Below are 26,553 nucleotides of genomic sequence, written 5' to 3'. Positions count from 1 at the left end.
TCCTTGGTGTTTCACGCTTTGCTCCAGATTGACCGGCTGATTCTTTCATTCATTCCGTCAGCAAGTTTTGGTGGAGCCCATATGTATCAGGCTTAGCCCATATGTATCAGGCTTAGCCCATATGTATCAGTATGCTTAGTGCAGGGGATAAATGGCCATCAGGCTTCGTCCTCATCCTGGTGAAGCTTTTAGTCCAGTGGCGGGGCAGTAGGGGCAGGTAAACGTTAATCAGGCAGGTACCTGATATGCATCTGAAGACCAGGTCCGGTCCCAGAGATGGGGAAGGAATCCCAGAGGACCGGAGGTTGGAGCGGAGCCCGATGTGACAGTGCAGGGCTTTTCGAATCCTGACGTGGTGTGGTATCACTTTAAATATCTGTTTTGCTATCAGAGCAGACATCCTCATGTTTAATGTAGACCTGTTGACACTGGTTTTGTGGGAGTCCTGAGTGGGCACTGAGGCACGTCTCATGCATTATCCCCTCTGTCCCCGCAGTGCCCACAGGGTAGGGGGCTTGCTTAAGCATTGGGGTGTCAGGTCGGGGTCTGCTGTGCCTAGAGCACTTCTTCCTCCTCCCCCTGCAGCCTCCCATCCTGGGACTCAGGACTGAGCTCACAAGGGCAGAGTTTAGACGTGAAATTCTGCAGGCGCGCCCATGTAGCCACCTGCCACATTTACCTTGTAGCTCATCTAACTTGGGATGGGAAGAGTTTAGGTTAGACAGCACCTTTACATGCCTGGGTTGTAAAGAAGCTTTGGGTACTTCTTATCGCTCCACGGAGGGCAGGGCTGCGAAGGCCCAGGCTGTTACACCAGGGCCACTTCCCTAGTCCGGCTGGGAGCCAGGCGCAGGCCTTCCCACTTCCTGCTTAGCAGTGGAGCCAGCAGCCAGTGTGGATCCGGCCTGCGGGCCCCAGGCTGCAGGCAGCTGCGCTCTGTCCAGATACACACACGAACGCACACACACACACACACACTCCCCTGCCCCCTGTCTTTCTCTCCCTCTTCTCTCTCTCACCCTCACCTCCCTCCACACCTCCCCTTGGCTGGGGTTGGAGGGCGATACACATTTTCACTTCATTGCAAAGGAGTCGTGGCCTCAGGGCAAAGCTGGGCCTTTGGATGTCTGTGTTGAATGTTTCTCAGGAGCGGATTGGAGGACTGTAACTGCCACGATGAGAAGGAGAGAAGGGGGCCTCTGAGGAGGGAGCAGGTCCACTGCCTGCTTTCTCCCTTGGCAGTCCTGCGCCGGCCTCTTTACTACCAAAGTGTCTTCTCATTCAGAAAAGGGAAAATTCTAGCAGTGGGTGAGAGGAGGGAATCATCATTTTCAAACCCTGGAAACAATAGCCTTGATTTAGGGTGCATAACGCCCCTCAGTGGAATTTCCAGTAGCCTGGAAAGCCCTTCTGAACCGCCTGCCTTTTCCGTGGAAGGTTGGACACAGCTCTCTTCCTTCTGAGTCCCAGCCTGTGGTCCCACAGCCTTTGAGTGTTCTGCGGTCTATTTTTAAAAATTTATCAAAAGTAATGCATTTATTATAGAGAAACCACATAGGTTCCCTTATTTCTTTGTTCCTATAGCATCTTTTCACATTTTAATGGTTCTGAAATTAGGATGCATCTTAAAATAGGTTTGTGCATTTTGATACGATATTTCTTTTTTCCTGAAGGAGTGTTCTTTAAATCCATGGGTGATTCCCAAATGACTACATCTTAGAACTGAGGAAATACAATAAAAGTACAGTTTGGGAAACAAAAATCTTTCAAACATGGAACCCATGGGAGAAAACAAAGCAAAAGGGATCCTTGGGAGTGGGAAGTTGGGGCCACTGCTTCCAATTTCATGTTTTCCGAGAAACTTTATGTATGACCGTTTCGGGGGGAGATGCGGACAGGGCCTGATCCTGTTCCGTCGTGTTTCTTTCTGTGAGGGTGACGTACTTGGAGCAGACGTTCCCTGAGATTGTCCCCATACCACTCCTCCTTCAGATTTCAGGTCAAACATATCTGCGTATTTAGAATAAGGACCTTTCTTTTCCCTTTGTTGCACTTGCTAACTTATGATCGTTGGGTTTGAAAGAAGGCATTTTTCTTTTGCCAGTTGGCCTTTGGGCTTTCCAGAGGCCCCTCAGAGAGCGTGGCCGTCGGGGCTCTGGGGACCATCCCAGTGGAGCCACCCCCACCCCCCTGCCCTGCGCATGTGACAGTCCGAGGTCGTGGGCCTCCTGTGCAGTGTGGACACGGGATGGGGCTGCATCAGGGCCATTTTGTGTAAAGAATGGAGGTGCTTTCAGCAGTTTGTGAGAACGGCCTGGAGCTTGTCAGATCGAGGACGGGTTCCCAAAGTCTAAGCCTCAGAAGGACGAGCAGGGAGATGCCCAGAGTGCCCTGGCAGGGGCAGGGGTGGCGGCTGCAGAGCTCACCCCCGAAAGGGCACTGTTACCAGTCTTCTGGGGGGTCCCCCATTGGGGTCCAGCTAGAGTGTGGGAGGTTGATTAATACTCTGACCTGTTAGGCCGCTGAGGGAGGAAGCAGCCCAGGCCCTGATGGTCCGTTAATGAGTATCTTGGAGAGAATGGGGAGAGCGCATCCGGGCCGGCCTCCGTCTCCTCTCCCGTGTCCTTGTGAACGCTTCCCACTAGCCCCAGCCCCGCAGTCCCCTGCACAGGTCCTGTAAGACTCAAATCAAGGCCTGCTTCATCCTTGAATGCTGCTTAGAGGAAAATGTTTGCAGCTGAATACAAGAAGATGGCTCTTTAGACTATAAACAAGCAGCTGAGTCTTTTTTAATTTTCCTATCATGCTACAGTTTCCGACCTTGACTACCACTCACAGAGCTTGTGCCGAGAAGCCAGTGCATCTCCCAGCTCCCCGCCCCCCCCAGCACCCAGCAGAGTCCCAGTGACGGCAGCCCCTGGCCGGCCCGGGTCCCAGACGGAGCAGGAGGCTGTGCCAGGGTCACGGCAGGCGGTGCCCCTTTCAGGTGGCATTTCACGCCCCATTGGACTTTTTTCTGCACCCTGTACTATCCCCGGAGTAAGTGGTAATGAGCAACTTAATTTGCTGACTTCTCCAATCCCTTCTTGGTCCATGACAACAAAATTTGCTCTTTTCTCATTAGAACCACTTTTGTCAGGGTGTCTTTAATCAATGGCTTCCCCAGGGACAGTATTTTTAGAAGTTGTTATTTTTCACACTCTCCCTTTACCCCTCTTGGAAAATCTCTTCCCAGGGCCTCATGAAATGGACTAATGAGATGCCGCACGAGCCCAGGCAGGCGTTAATTGGTGCAGGTACGAAGAAGCTGCTCACACACGCCCTCGGCTGCATCCTGCCTCACCTGCCGTCCTTTTCTCCATCTCTTTGGTGTAGGTTGCACAGACAGCAGATGGTGTGGATGCTGACCTCTGGAAAGACGGCTTATTTAAATCCAAGGTTACCAGATACCTGTGTTTCACAAGATCATTTTCCAAAGAAAATGTAAGTCTTAGTGGTTTTCTGTTTGCTAAGTGAGCACAAGTCATTTACATTCCTGTTTGAAATCTCCTCGTTTTTTGGCTGTGGTTTATTTTCATCACTATGTTAATTTATCTGTGGTTTTAGTGAACGGGATAGAGTCAGCAGCCTGTGCTGTGTTTCATTTATTAACAGTATTATTAACCACATACCCAAGTGTACAGTGAATTCCATTAAAACGTGTTCTCCAAAGGAGACTAGGAGATTTCCCTCACAGCTCTTGTCTGCCTGCCTTTCCTGCAAGTAACAAGTCACAGGGTAGTACGGAGGTAAGTGTCTTCCAGGGGAGCTGGATTTAAAGCTGACCAGCAGATGGGAGCGTAGCTAGAAGGATGCCACGCGGTCACCCCTCCCCCAGACATGGCCCTGTTAACTTTCTCCCCGAGTCTCTCTGCCATATGACATTTCATCGTTTCTGCAGGTAGGTAGCCACCACACAGGCAGATTTCTTTTACTGTGTTGTTTAATACTTAAGCCCATAAATTAGGAAATTTTAAAGACATCTACTAAAGCTCTTCCAACAAAGTATTCTAATGGGTGGCTTAGAAAAAAGAGAAGTGGCTTTCGTGAGTGTCCACCCTGTGTGAGACCTGTCCTGGGCACTCTGCACATATGCCACTTCTGTCCTCAGACAGGCTCTTGAAGTACTAGCTCCTTTCCAACATCAGGGAGTTTTCATGCTTGTCCAAGGCCACCTGTCTTCCCTAACTCCAAGTAGGGAGCAGTCAGATTTTCATTTTTAAGGTGGCATTTTATTTTGGGCCTGAACGCTAAAAAAAAAAAAAAAAAAAAAAAATTGGGTGGGAAATATTTTTATAAATTTTATTATAACAGTAATACATGTTCATGATTTATAAAGAAAAAATCAGGTTCAAACATCCCCATTCAGAAGCATGGAAGGGGAAAGGCAACGGTCTTTCTCCATCACAAACCCCACAGCCCCGTGGTCCTATCACGGTCCTCGTGCGTCCCTGCAGCATTTGCTGGCTGTGGACAGTCACACAGTTCTCTGGCCCGCACCCTCTTCCACCAGCCATTCCTGTTGTTTGTTGGTAAGTGTTTGTTAGGAAAATGATTCCTATCAGACTCAGGGAGAACTCATTGCTTTAATTTTTTCCCACTAATGATGAGAGTAATACATGCTTGCTGTAAAGAACAGAGTTTCTGGTGGAGTAGGGGAAAGTCCTGGCAGGTGAGCCTGCGGTGGGTCTGAGCAGGTCCCTCATGTCACGGTGCAGCCGAGGAGACCCCAGGAACAGGTCTGAAGGCCGGGTTACCCTTCCAGGCATGGGGCTCGTGATCTTAGGGGTAGTGCCCCCTTGGCCCCATCCTTCCCTCCTGCGTCGACATCCACATACAGTTCTCTCTTGTCCCCTTTGTCCCTGGAGCTTACCTAAACCTTTTTTGAAACTAGTCGTATTCTTAGCTTTTGTCACCTCTTTTCTGCCCACTGGCTACCCTTTCTGCAGAAGGTCCGTGTGTTCACTGCCGCTCAGGGCTGTGAGGAACAACTCCTGAGGGTTGAGCATCTTGTTCACACCCTCACTCTGCCTGGTGGTTTCATGTGTTCACTCCTGGTCTCCACTCAGCCTCTCCTACTGAAGAGGAGACCGTAGCCGCAAAGGATAGCTATGATCTCGTTGGTCATTTTTGATTTCTGTTTTTGTTGCATTTCCTTGAAGGCCGTGGGGTGTCGGTACTCTAGGCCAGAAGAGCCCCTGATCCCTTGGAGTGGGGACAATGACAGGTCTCAAAATGATAGAGAGAAGTCACTGGGGCTTGTTAATTTTAGGCGTCATGGGTAAGTGGATGATAGAAAATACACCGATTTAGTCAACATTTGTCGAACGTTCAGGAGATGTTCCTTGAGTGCCTACTATGCGTGTCTTGCTCCATGAGGGCTGGGCAGACGTGGGGAGGTGGGTGTGATGAGGGGATGCAAGATGAGGACAAGGGCAGTGGGAGAATCCTCTGCCCCTCTTTTGAGGCAGTAAGGAAATTAGGTGCATTTTATTTTCAGAAAAAGAAAGAATGGGTCCTATAGTGAGATCCAGAGGGATACAGCTGAAGGGGTGGCAGGGGCCCACTTGCCAGCCCAGGATTAGAGCAGGAATAAGGCATATTTTAATGTTACAGCCGGTCTGTCCCGGCCCTGCTGTCAGAGCTAAGACTTTGCATGACAGTTTTTTACAACTGCAAAGGAGGGATGTGGAATCTCAAGACTGGATAGATTCTTAATTAGGTGACTTGAGATTCGCTGTGTAGGAGTTTGCAGAGACTCCTTTGGAACCTAAATTCCTTTCCCCCAATAATGCTATTAATACAGAAACCTGGCTTTGGAGTGACATTGCTTCCTGGGGAAGGATTGAGATTAATTGCACTTTTCATGCCCTGTACTTTCTGCATTACCTGTAATAATAATGTACATAGATTAGGTAGGGAGGATATTAAACAGAAGAATTTATGAACATTTGAATATTAAGTTGGTTATCTGTGGCTACCTTAAATGCGAGGTTGTCAAAAATAATTACAGTATACTAGCAAATACTGGCTACCAGAGACAATATAAATACCCTGAGTCAGTGCATATTGGGCTTTTGGCATGAATCATTTGCTCAACAAGGATTGGGAATACGTTCTTCATATTTATGAGGAGGAAATGAAAGAGAGCATGGGATGGGGGAGGGGAGAGGAACAAGCAAAATTAATGGTGTCGCAGAATTTCTGTATCCTGCACGGAGGGACCACACTTGGGCTGCGGGAAGCTCTGACAGGGCAGGCTCCCATTCCGTATGCACAGGAGGGGTTTTTTCATGCTTTTTTTCATGGCTGCACCACTGATGTTCTGGTTTTATGATCAGGGGCATTTGTAGAGTGTGGAGTGTGAGGTCGCTAAGTGGTTTGCAGCTGACTTCTGTAAAACCCAACTTGTCAAGTAGAAGACGTTTGAGAAGGATATTGATGAACACCCGTCCATCTATGGGGCAGGAAAACATACCCAGTTGTTAATTTCTCAATGCAGAAAACAGCGATGACATGGAAAAGCAACTGCCATGAAAAAAAAGTTATGATAGATTAGATCAGGTGATTCTGAAAGCAGCTGATGCTTGCGAGTTGGGTTAATGGTTCAAACCCTTCCTCCACAGTCAGAGATTTATTCCGCATCAGTGAGGGTTCCGCTTTCCACTTGTGCGCTGATCTGTGCATTGTTTTCCTGGGACCCAGCTACCTGAAATGTAATAATATTAAATCCTCGGCAAATACCGTATTTCTAGAGAAACGGTTTTGTGACCACAGTGCCGAAAAAACACTGGTCATAGTTTACACTTGACATTTTGACCTTCATGGCTAAATTTCAAGAATTTATTTCATTTGTGTACTTTTGGTTTATAATACATATATATCTATTGATATTGTTTAGATTCATCATCCAAGCAAATCCAATTTGATTTCTGGTTCTGAGTGGCCCACCCAGTTAAAAATGTACCAAAAAACATTAATTTATTCAGCAGATAATTACTGAGTACCTACTGTGTGCCCAGATCTATGCTAGGCTTGGATATATAGTAGTAGCAGAGATAGTTTTGGTCCTGATGGCTCTCAAACTCTAGTGGGGAAGCAGATATTAAATAAAAACCTCACAAATACGTCATCATAAATTGATATGAAGGAAAATTACGAGTGCCGAGAGAGGACATAGTGTAGAGTTCAGATGATAGGAATTCCCTGATTGGCTTTCAGGGATGTTGTTGGCACTGCGCAGGATGGGGTGCGGCACAGAGACAGAGGGGCACGCCCTTCTCTGAGCAGGACGCCTGAGGAGTTGCTGTGCAGGGCAAGGTGGTGGGGTCGTCCGGGAGCGCAGAACAGGTATACTGAGAGTGTGCTCATGGGGGCTTGTGGGGATGAGGTGCTCCTGGAAGGTGAGCATTCCAAGTGCATTGCTAGTATCCTGACAGGAGAGATTTGGGATCAGAAGGCATCATTCTTTCTTTAACTGAAGAATTTAACGAAATCTCCGAGGTGGGCCTACATATCTCAGTTGTAGGGTAGATCGCTTCAGAGCTTGTTTCCAACTTGAAATGTGGGCTGCGAGTGCCGTTGTGTTGGCAGAGAATTCTCTCTTGCAATTACAGGATGGCATGCTGTCTTCGAAGATATTTTTGCACTGGTTGCGGAAACTGTGCACTGTGGACCCCGTGCACTACCACTAAGTAGAAGCTCTAAGAGGCCCTTGTGCATGTCATTTTAGAAGATGTGTAATATTAGGCAGCAGGGCTTTTCACTGTGTCTTAGTTTATGATTCGTGGGGTTTTACAGAATGTGTCTAGCCACCGAAATGTGTGTCAATATGCAGACTGGCGATCACGTAGGAGTGTGATTGGTTCTCTGTTAGGCTGAGATGTAGCTCTCCCTGTGCAGCGACCACCCCAGGAATGTGCTCTTTCTAAACCTGCTACCCCAAGAGCTGATGCTCAGGGCTCATCTTGCTAACCAAGGCCACATCTGAGTGAGTGGCTTTGAGGTTCTGCAGATGAAACTCCTCGCCGGGGGCCACCAGAGTCCCTGTGTAACTGCTGGGGAACATTAAATGACACCTACTGTAATTAACCTGCTGTCGTGAAGCTGCACGAGTCTTGTGTTAAATATGCATTTTAAAGCCAAAATGGCAAACCCACTACAGGCGTGTTCAGATTAATCATCTATATCTCTTTTCTTTCTTCCCAAGAGCCATTTAGGGAACGTGTTAGTGGACATGAAGCTCATCGACATCAAGGACACTCTGCCTGTCGGCTTCATCCCAATTCAGGAGACGGTAGACACACGTGAGTCACCCCTTACTACTTCTTGTCACGATGAGAATTTTCTTCCTTCAGGTATATTTTTAGACATTTTTATGTGCATTTTTCTTCGGAAACATTTTAGGAGGCCTTACTGCGTGCCCCAAATAAACCCTGCTGCTTTTGACATATGCCTGACTTGGTTCTCCAAGGAGTTTTCAGTGTTCTGGGTAGCGGCATGTAAATGAGCAGAACGGCACTCCCTGCTGAATCGGCTCACTCAGGAAGGGGACCGTGAAACCGGTTATAGTTTGTCCTTAGCCCGTTCTCCGGTGCTACTGAAGCCAAGCTTGGCATGAGACCCAGAAGCAAAAGGAAAAAACCAAAAGCATGCAGGGAACACAAGTGCAGTAATAGCCCCATTTGGGGCTCTTGGAGCACAAAGAAAAGTCAGAACCAGAAAGACTGCAACTTAGAGTCCTCAGGATTCGAAATTGAGGGAAGACTCTGATCCCTGAGCAGCACAGAGTGGAAGTGAGTGGCTGACACGTCGGAAGCTTCCTCAGGATCCTGGGGCACTTCGAGGTTCTTATCGTGCACGCCAGTTATTAAATAGAGCTGGAAACCTCTGGGTAGTTGAGCCTCCTCATTTTGATGTGCTATAACTTGTTTTATTTTAAATTATTTATGACCAATGTTAGGATATCCACAACAGTGATGCAGTAAATAAAAAACAAATACAGAGAATCCTTTCTTTATGACACATGATCCATTTATGAAACTCTGCATTTCACTTTTTGTCACACATACTTTATTTTTCCACAGTTAGCCCCATTTTGGACCTACTTTTTTTTTTTTTTTTTTTGCTGTTTTCTTGCAAGCATTTCTTATGGACCAGACTTTCCATATTTACACGGATCCCCGCATAGCTGTTATTTTAATGGAACAAGTGAATTCCATTGTGTAGCCTACTTTTCTTAATAGTCTCCTCACTTTTGGACATGGGCTGCTTTTGTTTGTTACTGACGTGTATTAGCTAATAATTGTGATAGTTGGTATTTAGTATGTCTTTACCGTATGCTAAATGCTCTACATACCTGATCTCATTTAATCTTCAGTAAGACCCCTATTTGCAGATGGGTATTATTATACCCATTTCACATATGAGAAAAATGAGGCACAGTGACTACTTAGGGATTAAAGAGCTTATCCAAGGTTGCACATCTAGAAGTGGGGGAATAACTAGATTACACACACAAGCGTGACTCCCCACACTTTTAACCATAGTGCCGCTCTGTAAAAGCATGTGTTTAAGCACCTTTTACCAATAGATTTTATATATTTATGTATTGGAGTTTGGGGATAACAGCTTTCTTGAGGTATAATTCACATACCATACAATTAACCCATTTAAAGTTACAATCCAGTGGTTTTTAGTATATTCGCAGAGCTGTGCAACCCTTACCACAATCAATTTTAGAACATTTCATCACCCCAAAAGAAACCGTACCCGTTAGCAGTCACTCTCCCATTTCTCCCTAGTCCTCTCCTCCCTACCCCGCTGCCAGCCCTAGGCAACCACTAATCTACTTTCCATATAGGTTTGCCTATTCTGAACATTTCATATAAATGAAGTTGTATAATCTGTAGTCTTTTTGTGTCTGGCTTCTTTCACATAACATAACGTTGTCAAGGTAGGTTCATGTTGTAGCATGTCAGCACTTCATTCCTTTCTTTATTGCCAAGTAATACTCTATTATATGGATATACCATTTTGCTTATCCATTCAACTGATGGCTATTTGGGTTGTTCCACTTAGGGTTATTATGAATAATGCTGCTTTGAACACTGATGCACAAACTTTTGTGTGGCCATATGTTTTCATTGCGCTTGGGTATATACCTAAGTGTGGAATTGCTAGGTCATATGGTAACTCCATACTTAACTTTTTGTGACACTGCCAAACTGTTTCTCAAGGGAGCTATACCCTTTTACATTCCAGCCAGCAGTGTTTGAGGGTTCCAGTTTCTCCACATCTTCAACACTTGTTATTGTCATTCTTTTTAATTCTCACCATCTTAGTTGGTATGCAGTGGTCTCTCTTTGTGGTTTTGATTTGTGTTTCCCTTAATGGCTAATGATGTTGAACATTTTTTTATATGCTTATTAGCCATTTGTAATTTTCTCTGGAGAAATGGCTATTCTAATTCTTTGCCCACCTAAAATTGGGTTTTCTTTTTATGATTGAGTTGTAAAAATGTTTTAATATATTCTTGATATGTCCTTTATCAGTTATATGATTTGCAAAAATTTTCTCCCATTCTATGGGTTTTCATTTCACTTTCTTTTCTTTTTTTAAATTGAGGTATAGTTGATGTACAGTTATTCCGTTTTCTTGATGCTGTCCTTTGAAACACACAAGTTTTTTATTTTGGTGGAGTTCCATTTATCTATTTTTTTTTCCTTTGTTGCTCATGCTGTTGGAATCATACCCAAGAAACCATTGCCAAATCCAAGGTCACCAAGATTTATGCCTGTGTTTTCTTCCAAGAGTTTTATAGTTTCAGCTCTTTCATTTATGTCTTTGATGCATTTTGAGTTAAAGTTTGTGAATGGTTCAAGATAGGGGTTCAGATTTGTTCTTTTTTTTTTTAATTTTTTATTGAAGTATAGTTGATTTAAACAAATGTATTCTTTTGCATGTGAGTATCCAGTTGTTCCAGCACCATTTGTTGAAAAGACTGTTCTTTCCCCCGTTGAATTGTCTCAGCATCCTTGTTGAATACCAATTGACTGTAAGCATGAAGGTTTGTTTCTGGTCTCCGAGTTCTCTTCCATTGATCTATATATGTCTTTCCTTATGCCAGAACCACACAGTCTTGGTTACTGGAGCTTTGCAGCAGGTGTTGAAACCAAGTGGTATGAGTCCTCCGACTTTGTTCTTCTTTGTCAGGATGATTTTGGCTATTCTGGGTCCCTCAAATTTCCATGTGACTTCTGACATTAGTCAGTTTCTGCAGAGAAGCCAGCTGGGATTTTGATAGGAATGGTGTTGAATCTGTAGATCAGTTTGAACATGTATAGATTTTGAATGATTTCCTTGTGATGCGTTTACAAGGACTTGAGGCTGCTGGGTCATGTGTCCTCAACGGCCTGCTCCCGACCTTCCTCTACAGCAGAGGTCCCCAAGCTTTTTGGCACCAGGGACCGGTTTCGTGGAGGACAGTTTTTGTCGGGGGGAGGGGAGGATGGTTCAGGCGGCACTGCCAGCGATGGGCAGTGGCAGATGAAGCTTCACGTGCCCGCTGCTCACCTCCTGCTGTGTGGCCCGGTTCCTAACAGGCTGAGGACCGGTACCGGTCCGTGGCCCGGGAGTTCGGGACCCCTGCTCTGCAACGTACTTCTTACCTTCAAGCACCCCATGCTTTACCCAGACCGAGCCACTTACTGTGCCGTCTTCATGTTCCTTTCTTTTCGGACTCCACGTATTTGCATTGTTGTTTTCCTGGCCTGAAGGCCCCTTCCCTCACTCTGAATATCCACACCCCATGTCTTTCAAGGGTGAGCTCCAGACTGCGTGAAACAGCCTCTTATCCCTAGATGTGAGTCTGAAGTAAGCTCTCTCTCCTCTCCACAGTCAGCCACAATGGATGTGTGTCTACTGTAGGCACTGCAGGCTTTGGGATATAAAGATGAGCCTAGGAAAAGAACCCACAAGGAGCTCAGTCTAGCGGGTGGCTATAATCAGTCGGAAGTCAGGGTCCCCATCTGCCTTCTTTACTGCTTTTCACCTGCCTGGCACAGCACACCTGTGTTGAAGGGAGGGAGGAGAGTAAGCAAATGCCAGTAACAGTGGTGGGAAGCCAAAGGGAGTGCTCGATTCTGCTTCCGAGTTCCCATCTTTACCTCTGTTAGGACAGACTGCACCAGGCATCATGGGAAGAACTTGGGCTCTGGAGTCAGACTCGCCTAATATTGAGTCTGCCTCTGCCACTTACAAATGAGGGACCCTGGGCAAATGACTTCAGCCTCCCGGGCCTCAGTTGCCTCAAATGGGGGGGGATATTTACCTGTTTTCTTCATGTTTTGCTACTTACTTTCTTCGAGGGCAAAATCCATGTTTAATTCATCTTTGAATCACCTAAGGTACCTGCCATACACAGTGCCTTGATCAGAGGATGGGCTCAGTAAAGATAAGCTTTATTATCCTCTGCTGTGAAATTAACTTCCAGGAAATACCAGTTCACCTTGCCACTCACGATCGCGGCTTGTGCCTGTTTTCCGGCAGGAATGCCAGTTCACGTTGCCGCTAACGATCGCGGCTTGTACCTGTTTTCCACCGGCCTGCCAGCATATGTTTTACATTTTTTATTTAGTTTTACTCTCTAATTTTGTTTAATTTTCACTTATTATTTATTAGCAAAACTGAATATTTTCACGTGTTTGCTTACTGCTTTTGCTTGTTCTTATATGAATGGTCTCTTTAAGAGCTAAAATTGCCTTGTAGACTTTTTGTATTAATTTCCTACTTTTCCCCTGTGTTTTTCTTAGTTTTAAAATTTGCATTGTCATTCGTTTTTGACAACTAAGTGGCTTAAAATGTCTGTATATTGATATACTATAGAGCCAAGGGAGTTTTCATTCTGCATTTTCCTCTCAATTTGTTGAACCAGTTGAGCGAGGAGGCCCAGGGCTGAGTCCTGGTCTAGCTTCCGTGGGGCCCCAGTGATTCTGGGAAGTCGCCCCGCCATGACTGGAGGTGCACTGGTTACTGCCCCATGGACATTCTGAGATCGGGTCCTGGCACCTCCAACAAGTGTCTTATCACACAAGGAAGGGTGAGTTTAGGGTCGCCTATTCCTTTAAGGTCATGCGGTCATTCCTGGAGCCTTTACCCAGGGACAGGTGAGCTCAAGCTGACCAGATAAACCTGTGGTCAGCTCTGTGATGTTTGAGAGCATTTAGGGTCCTGATTTTATAAAATCAGCCAGAAAGATGAGACTCCTGTAATTAATTTAAAATACGGTTTGTTGCAATCTCTATAGCACTTAAAAAACTGGAAGACTGTTTGTTTTAGTAAAGTGCTGTGTCCTTTCTCTGTGTTCATTAGCGTGACTGAACACATTTCTGTGGACTCTGTATGTTTGCTTAAAGTCAGGCCTGTGTAAGCATGTGTAATTAGTGGCTCCATCTCTTACCCCGAGTTTGCTGTAGATGGAAGAATGGAGCAAAGAGCAGCTGGCAGAGCAAGTACATAAAAGACCTGCATCGTAGTTTACTTTGAGGAAAGGTCTCTCCTCCTTCACACTTTCAAAGGCCTGATCTTATGAGCTCATAGTTTTTGAAGCTGCAGGGTTGCTGTGGACAGTTTACCCCCAGTTACCACCCCTGCCTTCTTGGATACGATATTTGGGGTCTGGATTCAGTATCCAGTATTATTACTCATAGCTGGTAGATCTGGTCTAGCCCTCAGTTTCCTCACTAGGAAAAGAACCCACAAAGTTTCTGAGTTTCCATCTGGTTCCCCCAAAATATCAGCACCTGATTCTAATCTCCCCTTTGGTAAAAATCAAGACCAGCAGCAGGACTGCACTTCCCTCTTTATCCCGCTCCCTGATTTAAATGTGCTTATTTCCTGCCACGGAACGGAAAGGTCTTGAAAATCAATGCCAAACACTGACACAAATTGTATGCCAGAGGCTTACTTACAATAATACGGTGAGGGGCTTCCTTGGTGGTGCAGTGGTTGAGATTCCGCCTGCCGATGCAGGGGACGCGGGTTCGTGCCCCGGTCCGGGAAGATCCCACATGCCGCGGAGCGGCTGGGCCCGTGAGCCATGGCCGCTGAGCCTGCGCGTCCAGAGCCTGTGCTCCGCAGCGGGAGAGGCCACAACAGTGAGAGGCCCACATGCCGCAAAAAATAAAAATAAAAAAATAACGGTAAGAACATCCATGGCTGTTCTTTTTTTTTTTTTAAAGAAGATGTTGGGGGTAGGAGTTTATTAATTAATTAATTTATTTTTGCTGTGTTGGGCCTTCATTTCTGTGCGAGGGCTTTCTCTAGTTGTGGCAAGTGGGGGCCACTCTTCATCGCGGTGCGCGGGCCTCTCACTGTTATGGCCTCTCCCGTTGCGGAGCACAGGCTCCAGACGTGCAGGCTCAGTAGTTGTGGCTCACTGGCCTAGTTGCTCCGCGGCATGTGGGATCCTCCCAGACCAGGGCTCAAACCCGTGTCCCCTGCATTAGCAGGCAGACTCTCAACCACTGTGCCACCAGGGAAGCCCCATGGCTGTTCTTTACTGAGCACTTACTGTGTGCCAGGCACAGGGCTAAGGGGAGCATACGTGTCATCACATTTCATCCACCCGGTGCCCCTATGGCCTCAGGTTTCATTAACTCCCTTTTTCCGATAAATTAAGTCACTTGCCTAAGATTATGGTTCTGGATAATGGTGGAGTTGGAATTTCACCCCAGATCTATCCGACTCATGTACTGAATGGCTGCAGTTGATTGAAAGTCATGTTTAAAAACCACAAATGAACGAACAAAAAACACGTGGGTGGTTGTTCACCTTCGGCAGTTGCTGGGGTACCAACTCATCACTCTAAGACTTGATAAATAGAAGAATCACATATTTATCCCTCCTTTCCTGTAACAAAGCATGTTTCAGGGAGACCAGGTAGTTGAAAAATAAGATGTTTTTTATATAGAAAAATTCCAGCTAATAAATGCAGAAGGAATGACAGAAAATCACTATGTTGACAACTTTAATGAGATTATGAATCTAGGGAACAGTCATCAGGGGATGAGAAAACCTCGTGAGCATGGTTGTTGGGGACTTTATAACTGAGGTACCAACAGCAGCGGGACCTGCCGAGGGTGGCCCAGCTGAGCCCCAGGCCGCACGTGTGGCACCGTCGGACGTACGTTGCGTCACCTGTGAAGTGCTCCTGCCTGATCGGGATCGAATCGAGCCTCTCACTCTGCCGGTTTACAGGAAGTACAGGGAGTGACCTGAGTTCTCCATCCTGTCAGTGCCCTGAAGATAAAGCGAAGGTGGAGAGGTTGCCACAGAACAAAAAAGGCCTGACAACCAAATGCAGTGCACAGACGGTGTTTGGGTCTCGGTCCAGACAAACCAACAGTTAAATGACACTTCTGAGATAATGGAGAAAACTTGAGTATAGACTCTTGGATGATATTAAGGAATCATTGTTCATTTTGTTAGGAATGATAATAATTAAAAAAAAAAAGCCTGCCATGGATACCTACTGAGATTTTGGTGGGTGACATGACATGGTGTTGGGGAGTCATTCTAAATCTCCAGCAAACCTGGAGGGGGTGGGGGAAGGAGATGAAACCAGGTCGCCCACTGTTGACAGTGTTAAAACCAGATGATGGGAACATGTGGATTCATCTTACTGTTCTCTCTGTTTGGGGGAATGTTTGAAAATTTCTGTAATAAAAAGTGAAAAAGGGCTTCCCTGGTGGTCCAGCGGTTGAGACTCCACGCTTCCAACTGCAGGGGGCGCGGGTTAGATCCCTGGTTCGGGGAACTAAGATCCCACGTGCCGTGTGGCGTGGCCAAAAAGTAAAAATTTTAAATATAAATAAATAAATTTTTTAAGAAGTGAAAAAGAAAAAAGACCATGTAGTGAAATGTGTTGACACTCAGGGTGTCCATGTGTTTGTATCTGATGGCTGGAGCAGCGAGCAGGTTGTAGTCGTGGGTTTATTCCAGGATGCTCCTTGCAGAGGTGTGTGTGCCCTTTGGGCCCCTTCTTGGCAGGGGTTGTCGGGGGTCAGGCCCCGAATGCAGAGGAGGGTGACTGGGCCTGTCCACTGCAGCCCTGCGTCCAGCCCTTCTTTCGGGCGACTTGGATGGCTGGTCACTTCCACCGCCAGGAAGGGAACGTGACAGGAGACATGGTGTTGAAAACGGAGACGTGGGCACCTCTGGAAGACTCATCCCTTTTCTTGTCCTTTCCTTCAGAGGAAGTGGCTTTTAGGAAGAAGAGGCTGTGCATTAAATTCATCCCACGGGACTCAACCGAAGCTGCCATTTGTGACATTCGGATCATGGGCCGGACCAAGCAGGCCCCTCCTCAGTACACGTTCATTGGGTAAGTCTCAGCAACCCCAGTCTCATCTCTGCTGTCTGCTGAGGGTGCTCACAGCACCCCTGGGGACCGGGTCCTGAGACCTTCTGTGTGGCCCGTGGGCTCAGCCGTCTGCCTCTCATCAGCCTCTGGCCTTAGCTCTCCTTGCTGCCCTTCCTACCTGGGAGGCCGCTGGTTCAGGACACCATGCTCCTGACCAGTATTCAGAAGTTCTAGAATTCATTCGCCTTGGCCTTGATTGATCTCACTGGGGTCACGTGCACCCTGAGCCCGTCGCTGCTACCAGGAAAATGTCAATCTCTGATTGACCAAGTCTGAGCTGAAAGTGGTGTCAGCTCCATTGGAACTCAGGCACTGGGAATGAGGGGTGGCTGCTCCCCGAATACGGAGGGAAGGTAAAGCGTCAGAAGAGGGATGAAGGGATGCTGGATGTCCAAAAGATAATAGGTGTTCACCCATTATACTCAGTCAGCTGAAATTCGGGTCTCTCCAATTGATAGTGTGGTTGAGGGTTTTCGGCCTCTTGGCCGTGTGCCTCTCCCTGGCCGGCTTTGCAATCTTCTTGCTTATCCCTGTGGGTCCCTACATCATGGATGCGTTCTCCTACTTGGCTTTTGAGGTCGGCCTCCTGGATCTTGCTCATTTGAGCCCAGACCCTCCTCTTTACTCGAAAAGCCACGGCCTCTACTTGAAGGCTGCTCACGGACTGGGTGATAGATAGAGAGATAGAGCTTGCTTGAAGCACGTGGGGAGCAGGTGTCACAGAAATAGAGGTTATTTTCATCTTGGTGCACGATAGCTTGTTTGGACTCTTCAGCTATGGAATCTGATTCTCTGTCTCAAGATCTTGTGGTCCTTAAGAAGGACTCAGGCTTCCCTGGTGGTGCAGTGGTTAAGAATCTGCCTGCCGATGCAGGGGACACGGGTTCAAGCCCTGGTCCAGGAAGATCCCACATGCCGCAGAGCAACTAAGCCTGTGGCCACAACTACTGAACCTGCACTCTAGAGCCTCCGAGCCACAACGGCTGAAGCCTGCGTGCCTAGAGCCCGTGCTCTGCAACAAGAGAAGCCACTGCAATGAGAAGCCCGCGCACAGCAACGAAGAATAGCCCCTGCTCGCTACAACTAGAGAAAGCCTGCGCGCAGCAACAAAGACCCAACGCAGCCATAAATTAATAATTAATTTTTTTAAAAAAGGACTCTATGATCATACCCTTTCTACACACTCAAAAATCCTGTTTTGCAACATGGTTTAAAGTCGTTATGGAAACAGGATTATGGAAGTAGAAAATAGGTAAGAAAATAACCATACTTCAGGTATCTTAGAAATAGCCATTTACATACAAATAGTAGAAACCAACAGTTTAATAATTACTACATGTATTATGTATATTCAGTTGCTATGTGTATTCAGTTCTTTAAAATTACACACTATGCTACTTTAAAAGATTCAATTTTTAACCAATTTAAACACGTCTAAAGAATAGATTCTTACCATATATGTCTTGGTAATCAAAACTAGAATCCCTTTTTTTATATCATTTTGAAAAGATTGCTAAATAAAGTATATTTTTGTTTCATCTTGGGGCAAAAATTCTTTTTCAGAGGAAGACAATTCCAGTGTTATTTTTTAGGAAAGAGAATTCAGTGTTCAGAGCTCTGTCGCTTTTTCTTAAGAATGGGCACAGTTCCACAGGTTACTTTGCAAAGGTCTGGGGTTGTCAAACTGGGAACAGCTCCTCCAAGGCCTGACTGGTCTGATACCGAGAGGTGGCAAAATCAGTGCAGCTGATTGGGATCAACCATCTGATAAGACACGGCTGTGGTTCAGAATAGTTCCGCGGTGTACTGAGAGGCCACCAGAAGAATGCTCTGAACAAATCTGTTCTCAGTTTTTGGAGGGATGATCTTCCTCTACATCCCAACGTGTAGTTCTGTGCGGCAGCTGAGCAGTTGGACGTTGATGTGTCTAAAATAATCCTGTTGCAGTTCCTGCGAGTATGCCTGTCTCATAAACACTTGTGACCGTGGGGCATGGGGCCGGGCTGCGGGGGTGTGTGCAGATCAAATAACAGGAACCCTGACGTGTCATCCGTCGGGCCCTGTTGTCACTACCCTTAGTTGTGGTGGTTCATGGGACACATGCCTCGGGCTCTGTGAAGATGTCTCCCAGACTGAGCCTGAGAATGAGGCTGACACCAGGTGACACCAGGCAGTGAGGAGCTTTACCCTGGAGGTGGGGGGTAGGCGGGGGGGCAGCACGGCATGGAGCTGGGTGGGGCTAGTTCTCCCCATAGCTAAACACCAGGCACGTGTCAGCCCAGTGCCCTATCTGTCTCGCCCTAACCACACAAAGAACTTGAAGCAGATGATCGCACGAACACCCACAATGAAATGGCGGAATACGAAGAATTTTGCAGACCGAGAACCAAGGAAAATGTTGATAGCATATAGTAGGAAGGCAGGCCCAGGGGTGGGGGAAGAAGATGGCCACGTCAGACGGGCCTGCTGAGTTGGAACAGTTGCCATCACGTTAGGCTTTGAACTGTGATGCCCAGAGCACAAAGGGAGGTGATGTAACCCACCTTCATGGGCAAGAATTGATTCCCTGGCGTCTGAGGCTGTGATTCTCTTAAATGAGTTGGTTTGCTTTGTAGCTTAGGTAATTTTATGTTAAACGGTGCCGTGAAGATTTCTCTTTTCTCCTAAAGGGAGTTGAACAGCATGGGGATCTGGTATCGAATGGGCAGAGTACCAAGAAATCATGACTCATCTCAACCCACGACGCCTTCCCAGTCATCAGCTGCTTCCACCCCAGCCCCCAACCTTCCCAGGTGAGGCCCTGTCAGTGGCATCTTGTTCTGTTATGCATGTCACAGAGTCATGTGGTCTTGGGTCCCACTGCGTAACGTCTTAGAACCCCTCCACTTGGTATCTGCGGAAACATTGCAGAAGCGATATACCTTTAGAGGAGGTTTTACAAAATCAGTTAGAAATCTTTGCGTTACATGAACGTAAAAGCCGTTCTGTCTTGCACCTGTTCTGCAGGCTTCTAAAATAGCAGAATATGCAACTTCAAATGGGCTTGTTATACTAAAGAGCTCATAGTCGCACACAGACACATGACTTGTAGCCACGCTGCTGGGAGTGCTGGCCGTAAAAGGTGGAATTCCTTCTCTGCCTTGGCCAGCAACTCTTTCAACTGCAGGAGGGTTAGTAGGTAATTTTGTTCATTTCCATATTGTTCCTGTTCCCAAAGAGCTACAGACTAAGAGATAGGTACTTTGGGTAGGAGAGAATAGTGAGAAGTTTTTCAGGGGCTGTTAGTTTTAAATAGTTGTTTCCACAAAGAAACTTGGGTGAGCAGACTGGTCTCTGCACCTGATTTCTGTTGGAGCAGAGGCAGTAGTGGTGTCAACACCTTCAAAAACCTCTGCATCATTAGCGTAAATTATTTGAGGACAGGGAACAAATGATAGACTAAGCTTGAGAAAAGAATTACAAAAGTAAATAAAACCAGTACGAAGTTGTGAGGTGGTGCCATTTGGAGCTGGACGTAACATAAATGAGGACGGATCTCAGAGCTTCCACGTGGGCAGTTCGAGGTGCGCAAAATCGGCCAGGAACAGGACAAAACCATTACTGGGTGCTTCCCCCTCCCCACGCCCCACGGTCCACACCCTGCCCCCGAGAGTCAGGGGAGAGGGTGGTACAGGCGGTCTCCTGCGCCCTGTTCCTCTGCTGGGCTTCCCGCTGCCTCAGACGAACACACAGTCGTGAGCCGGCAGCTCGGGGCCTGTCCTTCGGGGTGTCCTCCAGAAGACAGTCTGGCCTTTTTCACTCTCGACAGTTTCACAAACCAAGAGCGGTACTTAATCGTTTCTACCCCTGCCATCGCCTGAAACTTGAGGAGTATTGACAGTTTTCAGTTTCACTTTGGTGTGAAGAGATATGACTAACTGATGAGCTTCCCAGGGTTGCGCGTCTTTGGTTTAGGAGTATAAGGCTCGCACAGCTCGGTAGCACTTTGGAGTTCCTTTCTCACTGCCCAGGGCACCGTTGAGGCTGCGGTTCCCGTCACGTGTGCTCAGGGTCAGCTCAGGCCCGTCGTCTTGGAGAGGTTCCAGCTGCTTCCTGTTGACATTATATGATCTGGAAGGGCCTAGAAATAGGCACCACCTCAGGGCAGGTTTTAACTTGCTGTGAGATAAAGGAAGAGCTCTGATTGTCCACTTAAGGCAGGAAGAGCGATCTCCCCAGAAGCTAGCCGGTCAGCGTGGGCGCACGGGCTCTAGGAACTGAAGCCAGGGGACCCGAGAACACAGGCCACAGAGAGCCACACAGACCTGGAGATAGTGCGTGGGAACAAGCCTTGTGAGGCTTATGTATTTTATAACCTCTTGTTGTACAGTTTATGGTTTTCAATGGCTTCAGGGAAATTGGATCAGTTTTGTTTTACTTGCCAAATAAAGCAAATGTCAAAATAGTCAATATAAAATGTATTCTAATTTGACTGAGTTAAGTCAGCCAGTATGCAGTAGGATAATTGAATGTTACATTAATGCTTCTCAGTAAAAACCACTTGTCTGTCCCAAGCTCTCCTCTCTCACTATGCAGTAATTTACAGATGGCCTGTACACCTACATGAGCCCCCTAATTCATCAGGGTTTTTTTATGTTCTTCAGTTTTCGTATTGTTCTCCTATTGTGCACCTTTGATAAGAAATGAAATGCTGGGCTTCCCTGGTGGCGCAGTGGTTGAGAGTCCGCCTGCCGATGCAAGGGACACAGGTTCGTGCCCCGGTCCGGGAAGATCCTACATGCCGCGGAGCGGCTAGGCCCGTGAGCCATGGCCGCTGAGCCTGTGCTTCTGGAGCCTGTGCTCCGCAACGGGAGAGGCCACAGCAGTAAGAGGCCCGTGTACCGCAAAAAAAAAAAAAAAAGAAGAAGAAAAAGAAAAAAAAAAGAAATGCTGATTTTTCAAATTTTCACTGAAGATTTATGAAATGATGAGTATGTTATTCCGTGAGGCTTCAGATCCCTGTTATCTGTCCAGCAGAGGAAACTAACAGCTTTCTCTCTGGTGGTGAGCTGTGGATGAGGCTTTTGTCTTCGCTGGGGGCCTGCAGTGGGCCTGTAGGATGGAGGCCTCCAGGTCTGGATCCCAGGATTAGTCTTCTCTCTCTTGTCCCCACGCCTCAAACTTTGAACCAATAGCCTCTTTTCCCCTTCCTGTTTTGTGCTTCTGTGCCTTTGCTCATGTGGACACCTGTGCATCAGGTGTGTCTCCCATCCCCAACCTCAGATGTCAGCGCAAATGCCGCCTCTCCCAGGAGGCCTTCCCTGAGTGCCCTGTGCCTGTGCCAGGCTCTCCCCTCAGAGCGCTTCTCAGCCGTTATACCTTCACTCATGTTGTAAACTCCTTAAAGGCAGGGACTGTGTCTAGTGCCTTTTATTTCCCAGAGCTCAGCCCAGGTGCAGGCATATATTCAGTTTTGCAACAAATGCTTCTCCAACAGCCTCAGACCCTGGGCTGCAGCCTCTCCACTCTCACCCGCAGACAGCTCCTGAGTCCCTGAAGACTCCTCAGGTTTTTCTGATTATGAGAGGAATACAAGCTTGTAGAAAACTGACAGAGTATAGAAAATAATGAAAAAAACAAATACCATCTCCAGTAAGCAAAGGCTCATAACCTTTGGCTATATTTCCTTCAAGTCATTTTTCTGTGTACTTTTTACATAGGTGATATCATATCATAAAATAGCAAGTTTGTTTTTGCTGCTTCTTTCTCCTGTACTATTAAACCACAAGCATAAGAAATACCTCAGCTGTGGTCTTTGTGTGGACACAGGGATCAAGTTGCAAAGTCCAGGCTGGAGGGAGAGTGCGGTGATGCAGCGCCCTCTACTGACCAGATTTGGAGGAGCCTGGAGGACAGGCAGGCCGGTTCCCCCGCGGGCAGCGGGCCGTTTTCCCAGCCAATCCCCGGGGGAAGGAAGGGAGTCAGGGAGGGCCAGTAGCCGACCATGTTGCCTTCTTGAGCCGGAGCTTCTGTCTGAAAAGCTAAAAACGTGTTCGCTGTCACTCGTATATCAAAGAACTTCCTGTCACTTTTTGGAGAGCTGTCATCCCCAGCTTATGTCAGACAAAAGGGGCAGCTGGTGGAGTTTCTGTTGATGGGTCATCACCTGAGGCCCTCGTGGTCCTGGCAGAGCCGCCTTCCCTTTCCAGAGGCTGGTACTGCCCCTCAGAACGAGCACCTCCTGCCCGTTTCCTCCCTGTTACTGCAGAGAATGCTAGTCGCGGGGCCAGATGTGGCGTTGTCCTTTCAGGATGGGCAGTCCCCTTGGCTGTATCCGGTGAATGGGGCACAGTGGTCGAAGGTCACGGCCAAAGGCAGGATAAGATGTGTTGGCAGAGCTCCTCTTCCTCACCCAGTGAGTCTTCATCACACACACACGTCTCTGTGCTCATTTCTTGACAGTTTTTCCCACGTGAAGAAGGGCATGCCACTTCTTCCGGGGGCCTAGAGCCTCCATTTTCTCCCTGGGCCCCAGCGCTGCCCCGTCCTCTGCCGTCTGCTTAACACACATTGATCAGCAGGGTGGGCCTGGCCTTGGGCATCGGGCGTGATCCCACGTCCCCACCTCTCTCCCGGGGTGGCCTCAGCTTTGCAAGTTGGCCTGGTGTGTGAGAGCAAACGTCGGGGTCCCTGGATTTGGGCTTTTCCCATTGCTTCTTTGCTGCTGCCTTGGGCACGTGCAGACAGAGGAAGCACCTTCCCCCTTCAGCCAGAGCAGCCCCCGCTCCTGTCCCACACACTGGCCCTCACATATGATTCTGCAGGGAAGAGAAGGTTCAGCTTCTGCTGGAACCGAGGTCCGGAAAAGCTCGGGGAGGCAGGTGGACTTGCAGTTGATGGAGTACCAGTAGCCCCAGAGTGTGGCTGAGTGAACAGTTCTGTGCCTTCCCACGAGGGGCCCTGGTGGGCTGCTGCCCCCCGGCTTGCTGAACAGCAGAACCCGTGGCTTGATAAAGACATCAGAGGCATGCATATCAAATGTGCAGATGACACAGAGTCATTAGGGAGAGCTGATGTGCTGAGTGACAGAATCAATACTCCGCATCTCCTCTACAGCCAGAATGCCTGCCGCTACCGGGGGATGAAAGGTGATGGGCGAAGATGGACAGGGCCCCCAAGGTTCAAAAAGTCAACTGCTCGGGCACCAAATGGAGGAGATGTGGCTTAGCAGCGGTTCATGTGAAGTAGCCAGGCTGGGCACGAGCTTGGGTACCTCGAGTGCAGCCTGGCGTGCACAGTGGGGCACGCCCCCTGACCCGGTGTCCGGCGCCTGTCAGGACATCAGGAGGGTCGCGTCCACTGCCACGCACCACCTTGTCAAAGTTACCCGACTCGAGCGTTGAGCTTGAGTGTGAGGAATCGCTGAGTTTTGATCTGACTCAAGGCGAGGCAGCTGGCCTCAAATGTCTGAATGGTCACCGTGTAGAAGGGGAAGGAGAAGTGCTTCCAGGTGCGGCTGGGGCATTGGGAGCCCCTGAGGCAAAATTAGATCAGGTGGGATGAAGTTACAAGGAGGTAGGTTTGGGCTTAACATTTTAAAAAATTAATAAAGAGAACTTCCCAAAGGTAAAGAAAAACCCCGTGGCATTGAAGAAGCCGGCTTGCGAGGTCATGTGCACCCAATTGCTGGCAGTATTCAAACAGCCTTTGGGTTTTCAGACCTTCAGTGATTCTTGAAATGCATCATATTCCCTAGCTCCACCCTCAGAAATACAGATTCAGCAGACCTGCATGTTAGGGCCGCAGACATCTTGCCCCGGGTGACTCGGGGAGCTCCAACGGGCACCTGTCACCCAGGTCTGCTCGCGCCACTGTCGGCGCTTCCTCATCCTCCGACCTGCAGCCGGGCCTCCTCCCGCGCACTGGAGCCGGTGTCAGGACGGAGCTCAGGGCCTGCAGGGTGGCACTGTGGCGCCCTCCCGAGATGGAGGCACAGAGGCCCACGTGCTGCGGCCCGTGGCTCCGTCCCAGCGTGGGCAGGCAGGAGCTCGCTCTCGGAGTCCAGCTGAAGCCGGTAGTCTGCACCCCGGAGTGCTGGGATGTCCGGGCACTTCCCGGCTCTGTGGACAAGGGCTGGGTGGGGCCCCGTGGCTCCGGCAGCGCCACTCTGCCCTTCCCACTGGCCTGGGGTCCTGAGGGAGAAGCGGCCCCCTGAACTCTGCCCCCCAGATCTCAGGCCATGGTCTCCTGCGGTGACCTTCACCGACACTGTCCCCCCAGGAGAAAATGTCATCTTCCCTCCCAGAGACACAGGGCGCAGCCTCCCGGGAGCCTCTCCCCGTGTCCGCTGGGGCTGAGCTTCCCTTATAAGGTGCGCGGCGCTGCTCTTGAGTTGTTCAGGAATCTTCCGGTGATTTGTCAGCTTCCAGCAAGTTGTCAGTCACAGGTTCCGAAGTATGTTTCTTAGTGACAGTCATAATTGTACTTAACTTTTTGCGTGGATGTTATCAATCTGTGACAGATACTCTGGGAAATGGGGCATTTTGATGGCAGAAGATCTGTCACATGCATTTAGTCTTCCACTCAGGGACACCAGGATTCAGTCACAACTTTTGCACGTCGATGTCAGGTTTTGAGAACAGAGATCCTTGCTGACCTCAGAAATCGTCTCGTCACTCCCATCCCAGGGCTGTCATCTGAAAGGTTAATAGCTCTTCCTAAAGGAGAGGAAACATCCCTCCGTGGTGATCTAGCATTCAGGCCATGCACGTCTGGGCTTATCCCTGTCACATCCCTTTTCGGGAGCCTGTGGGCTGCCGTGCTCTGTCCTGGCCCCCCAACCCCACCTTCCCACGGGTGTGGGATCCACTGGGCCACTTGATCCACCCACGGAAGAGGCCGGCAGCGGGGCTGGAGCCTTTGCTCACCGGCTGCAGTCCTGTCGTCTGAGCTGACAGCCTAAGGTGCTCGGGCTGCCTTCTGTCAGTGTTCAGTCATAAGATGCTCTTTGAACCACAGACGACATCTGTCACCCGTCCTGTTGTGGCAGGACTTGAACGGGAGGCCTGGAGTTGCACAGATCAGGGAGGCTGTTCTCCCTTTCCTGCCGAGGTGTCTGCCCCTCCCCGAGCGGCGGCTGGCTTGGAGCGGGGGGCATTTGCCTATGAGGAGGCCCAGCAGTTTCTCCTCTTTGATAGGTTTTAGTAGGAGAAGGCTCGGCCCAGAGGATTGGAGGGAATTCATTTTAGAGTGGAAAACTGTTGTTTAATAAGGGTTCATCATTTATGAGAAGGGTTATATGTGTCCCCCGTCAAGGTAAGATTAGAAGGCAAGCCCAAGGGCTGATTCCACTGATTTTTTTTTTCCCTGCATAGTAAACAATTTATGACATGGATTTTGAGCTCCACAGTCGCAAGAGACAGTTTGGGGGTACGTGAGCCCAGGGAGGGCCTGCAGGACCTTGCCCCTCTGGAGGCCGTGGCCAGGCACAACTGCGGGTCTGGCTTTACTTTGGAGAAGTAGACTTACTTTCTGTTCACGCGAACACCACACACATTTTTGTTTAACTCTGAAGATAAGACACACGTGTTCGTATCCTTCCTGCTATGACCCTCCTTTGAAGATGGAGGCGGTAAGACAGCTTTGCCGTTCCAGCACAGGGAGCATGGGTGCGGGAATCGTCTCACTCTGCGCGTGGTACCCTCCACCTGCTCCAACTGGAAGCACCAGCCACCAGGGGTGTCCCAAAGAAGAACCTGCTGGAGGGGTGGGACCAGAACACGAAATCAAACTTAGAGGCTCCTGGGGCTCGGTATTATTTCATGTAAATAGCCCACGCTTACATTCTTTGTCTGGAACTTTAAAGTCCTGGGTTGCCTGCCGTCCTGTTGGGGTTCTCAAGCGTGCACGTGCTCTTTTACCTGTCCGGAGCCTTCGCTGGCTTCCTATTGCCTGACACCCCTCCCACGTCATCTCGCTCGAATCAGGCCAGTCTCCTCTCGGCTCCTGGGCACCCTGTCCATCTCTGCTCGGGCCATTGCTGTGAGCCCCTGCCCTCCTGAAAGACACAGACTGGGCTCCAGAGTGCAGAGGACGGGTCCTGTCCACCCTCC

At 48.5% G+C, this 26,553-nt stretch overlaps 1 protein-coding gene across 5 annotated transcripts in view; it reads left to right on the top strand.

Moving 5' to 3' along the window:
* Positions 1-26,553, top strand: part of MVB12B (multivesicular body subunit 12B) — a 189,187-nt gene that overhangs the window by 60,739 nt on the left and 101,895 nt on the right. For all 5 annotated transcript variants that reach the window (XM_032634524.1, XM_032634520.1, XM_032634523.1 and 2 more), the window contains 4 exons: positions 3,376-3,483; positions 8,249-8,345; positions 16,294-16,423; positions 19,132-19,254. In XM_032634524.1, coding sequence (XP_032490415.1) covers positions 3,376-3,483; positions 8,249-8,345; positions 16,294-16,423; positions 19,132-19,254 — 458 coding nt within the window. The remainder of the gene's footprint in view (positions 1-3,375; positions 3,484-8,248; positions 8,346-16,293; positions 16,424-19,131; positions 19,255-26,553) is intronic.

This window comes from Phocoena sinus, chromosome 6, assembly GCF_008692025.1.
Source record: "Phocoena sinus isolate mPhoSin1 chromosome 6, mPhoSin1.pri, whole genome shotgun sequence".
Classification (NCBI taxonomy): Eukaryota; Metazoa; Chordata; class Mammalia; order Artiodactyla; family Phocoenidae; genus Phocoena; species Phocoena sinus.
Note: the sequence above shows the minus strand (reverse complement) of the source record. Positions and strands in the feature narration are given on the sequence as shown.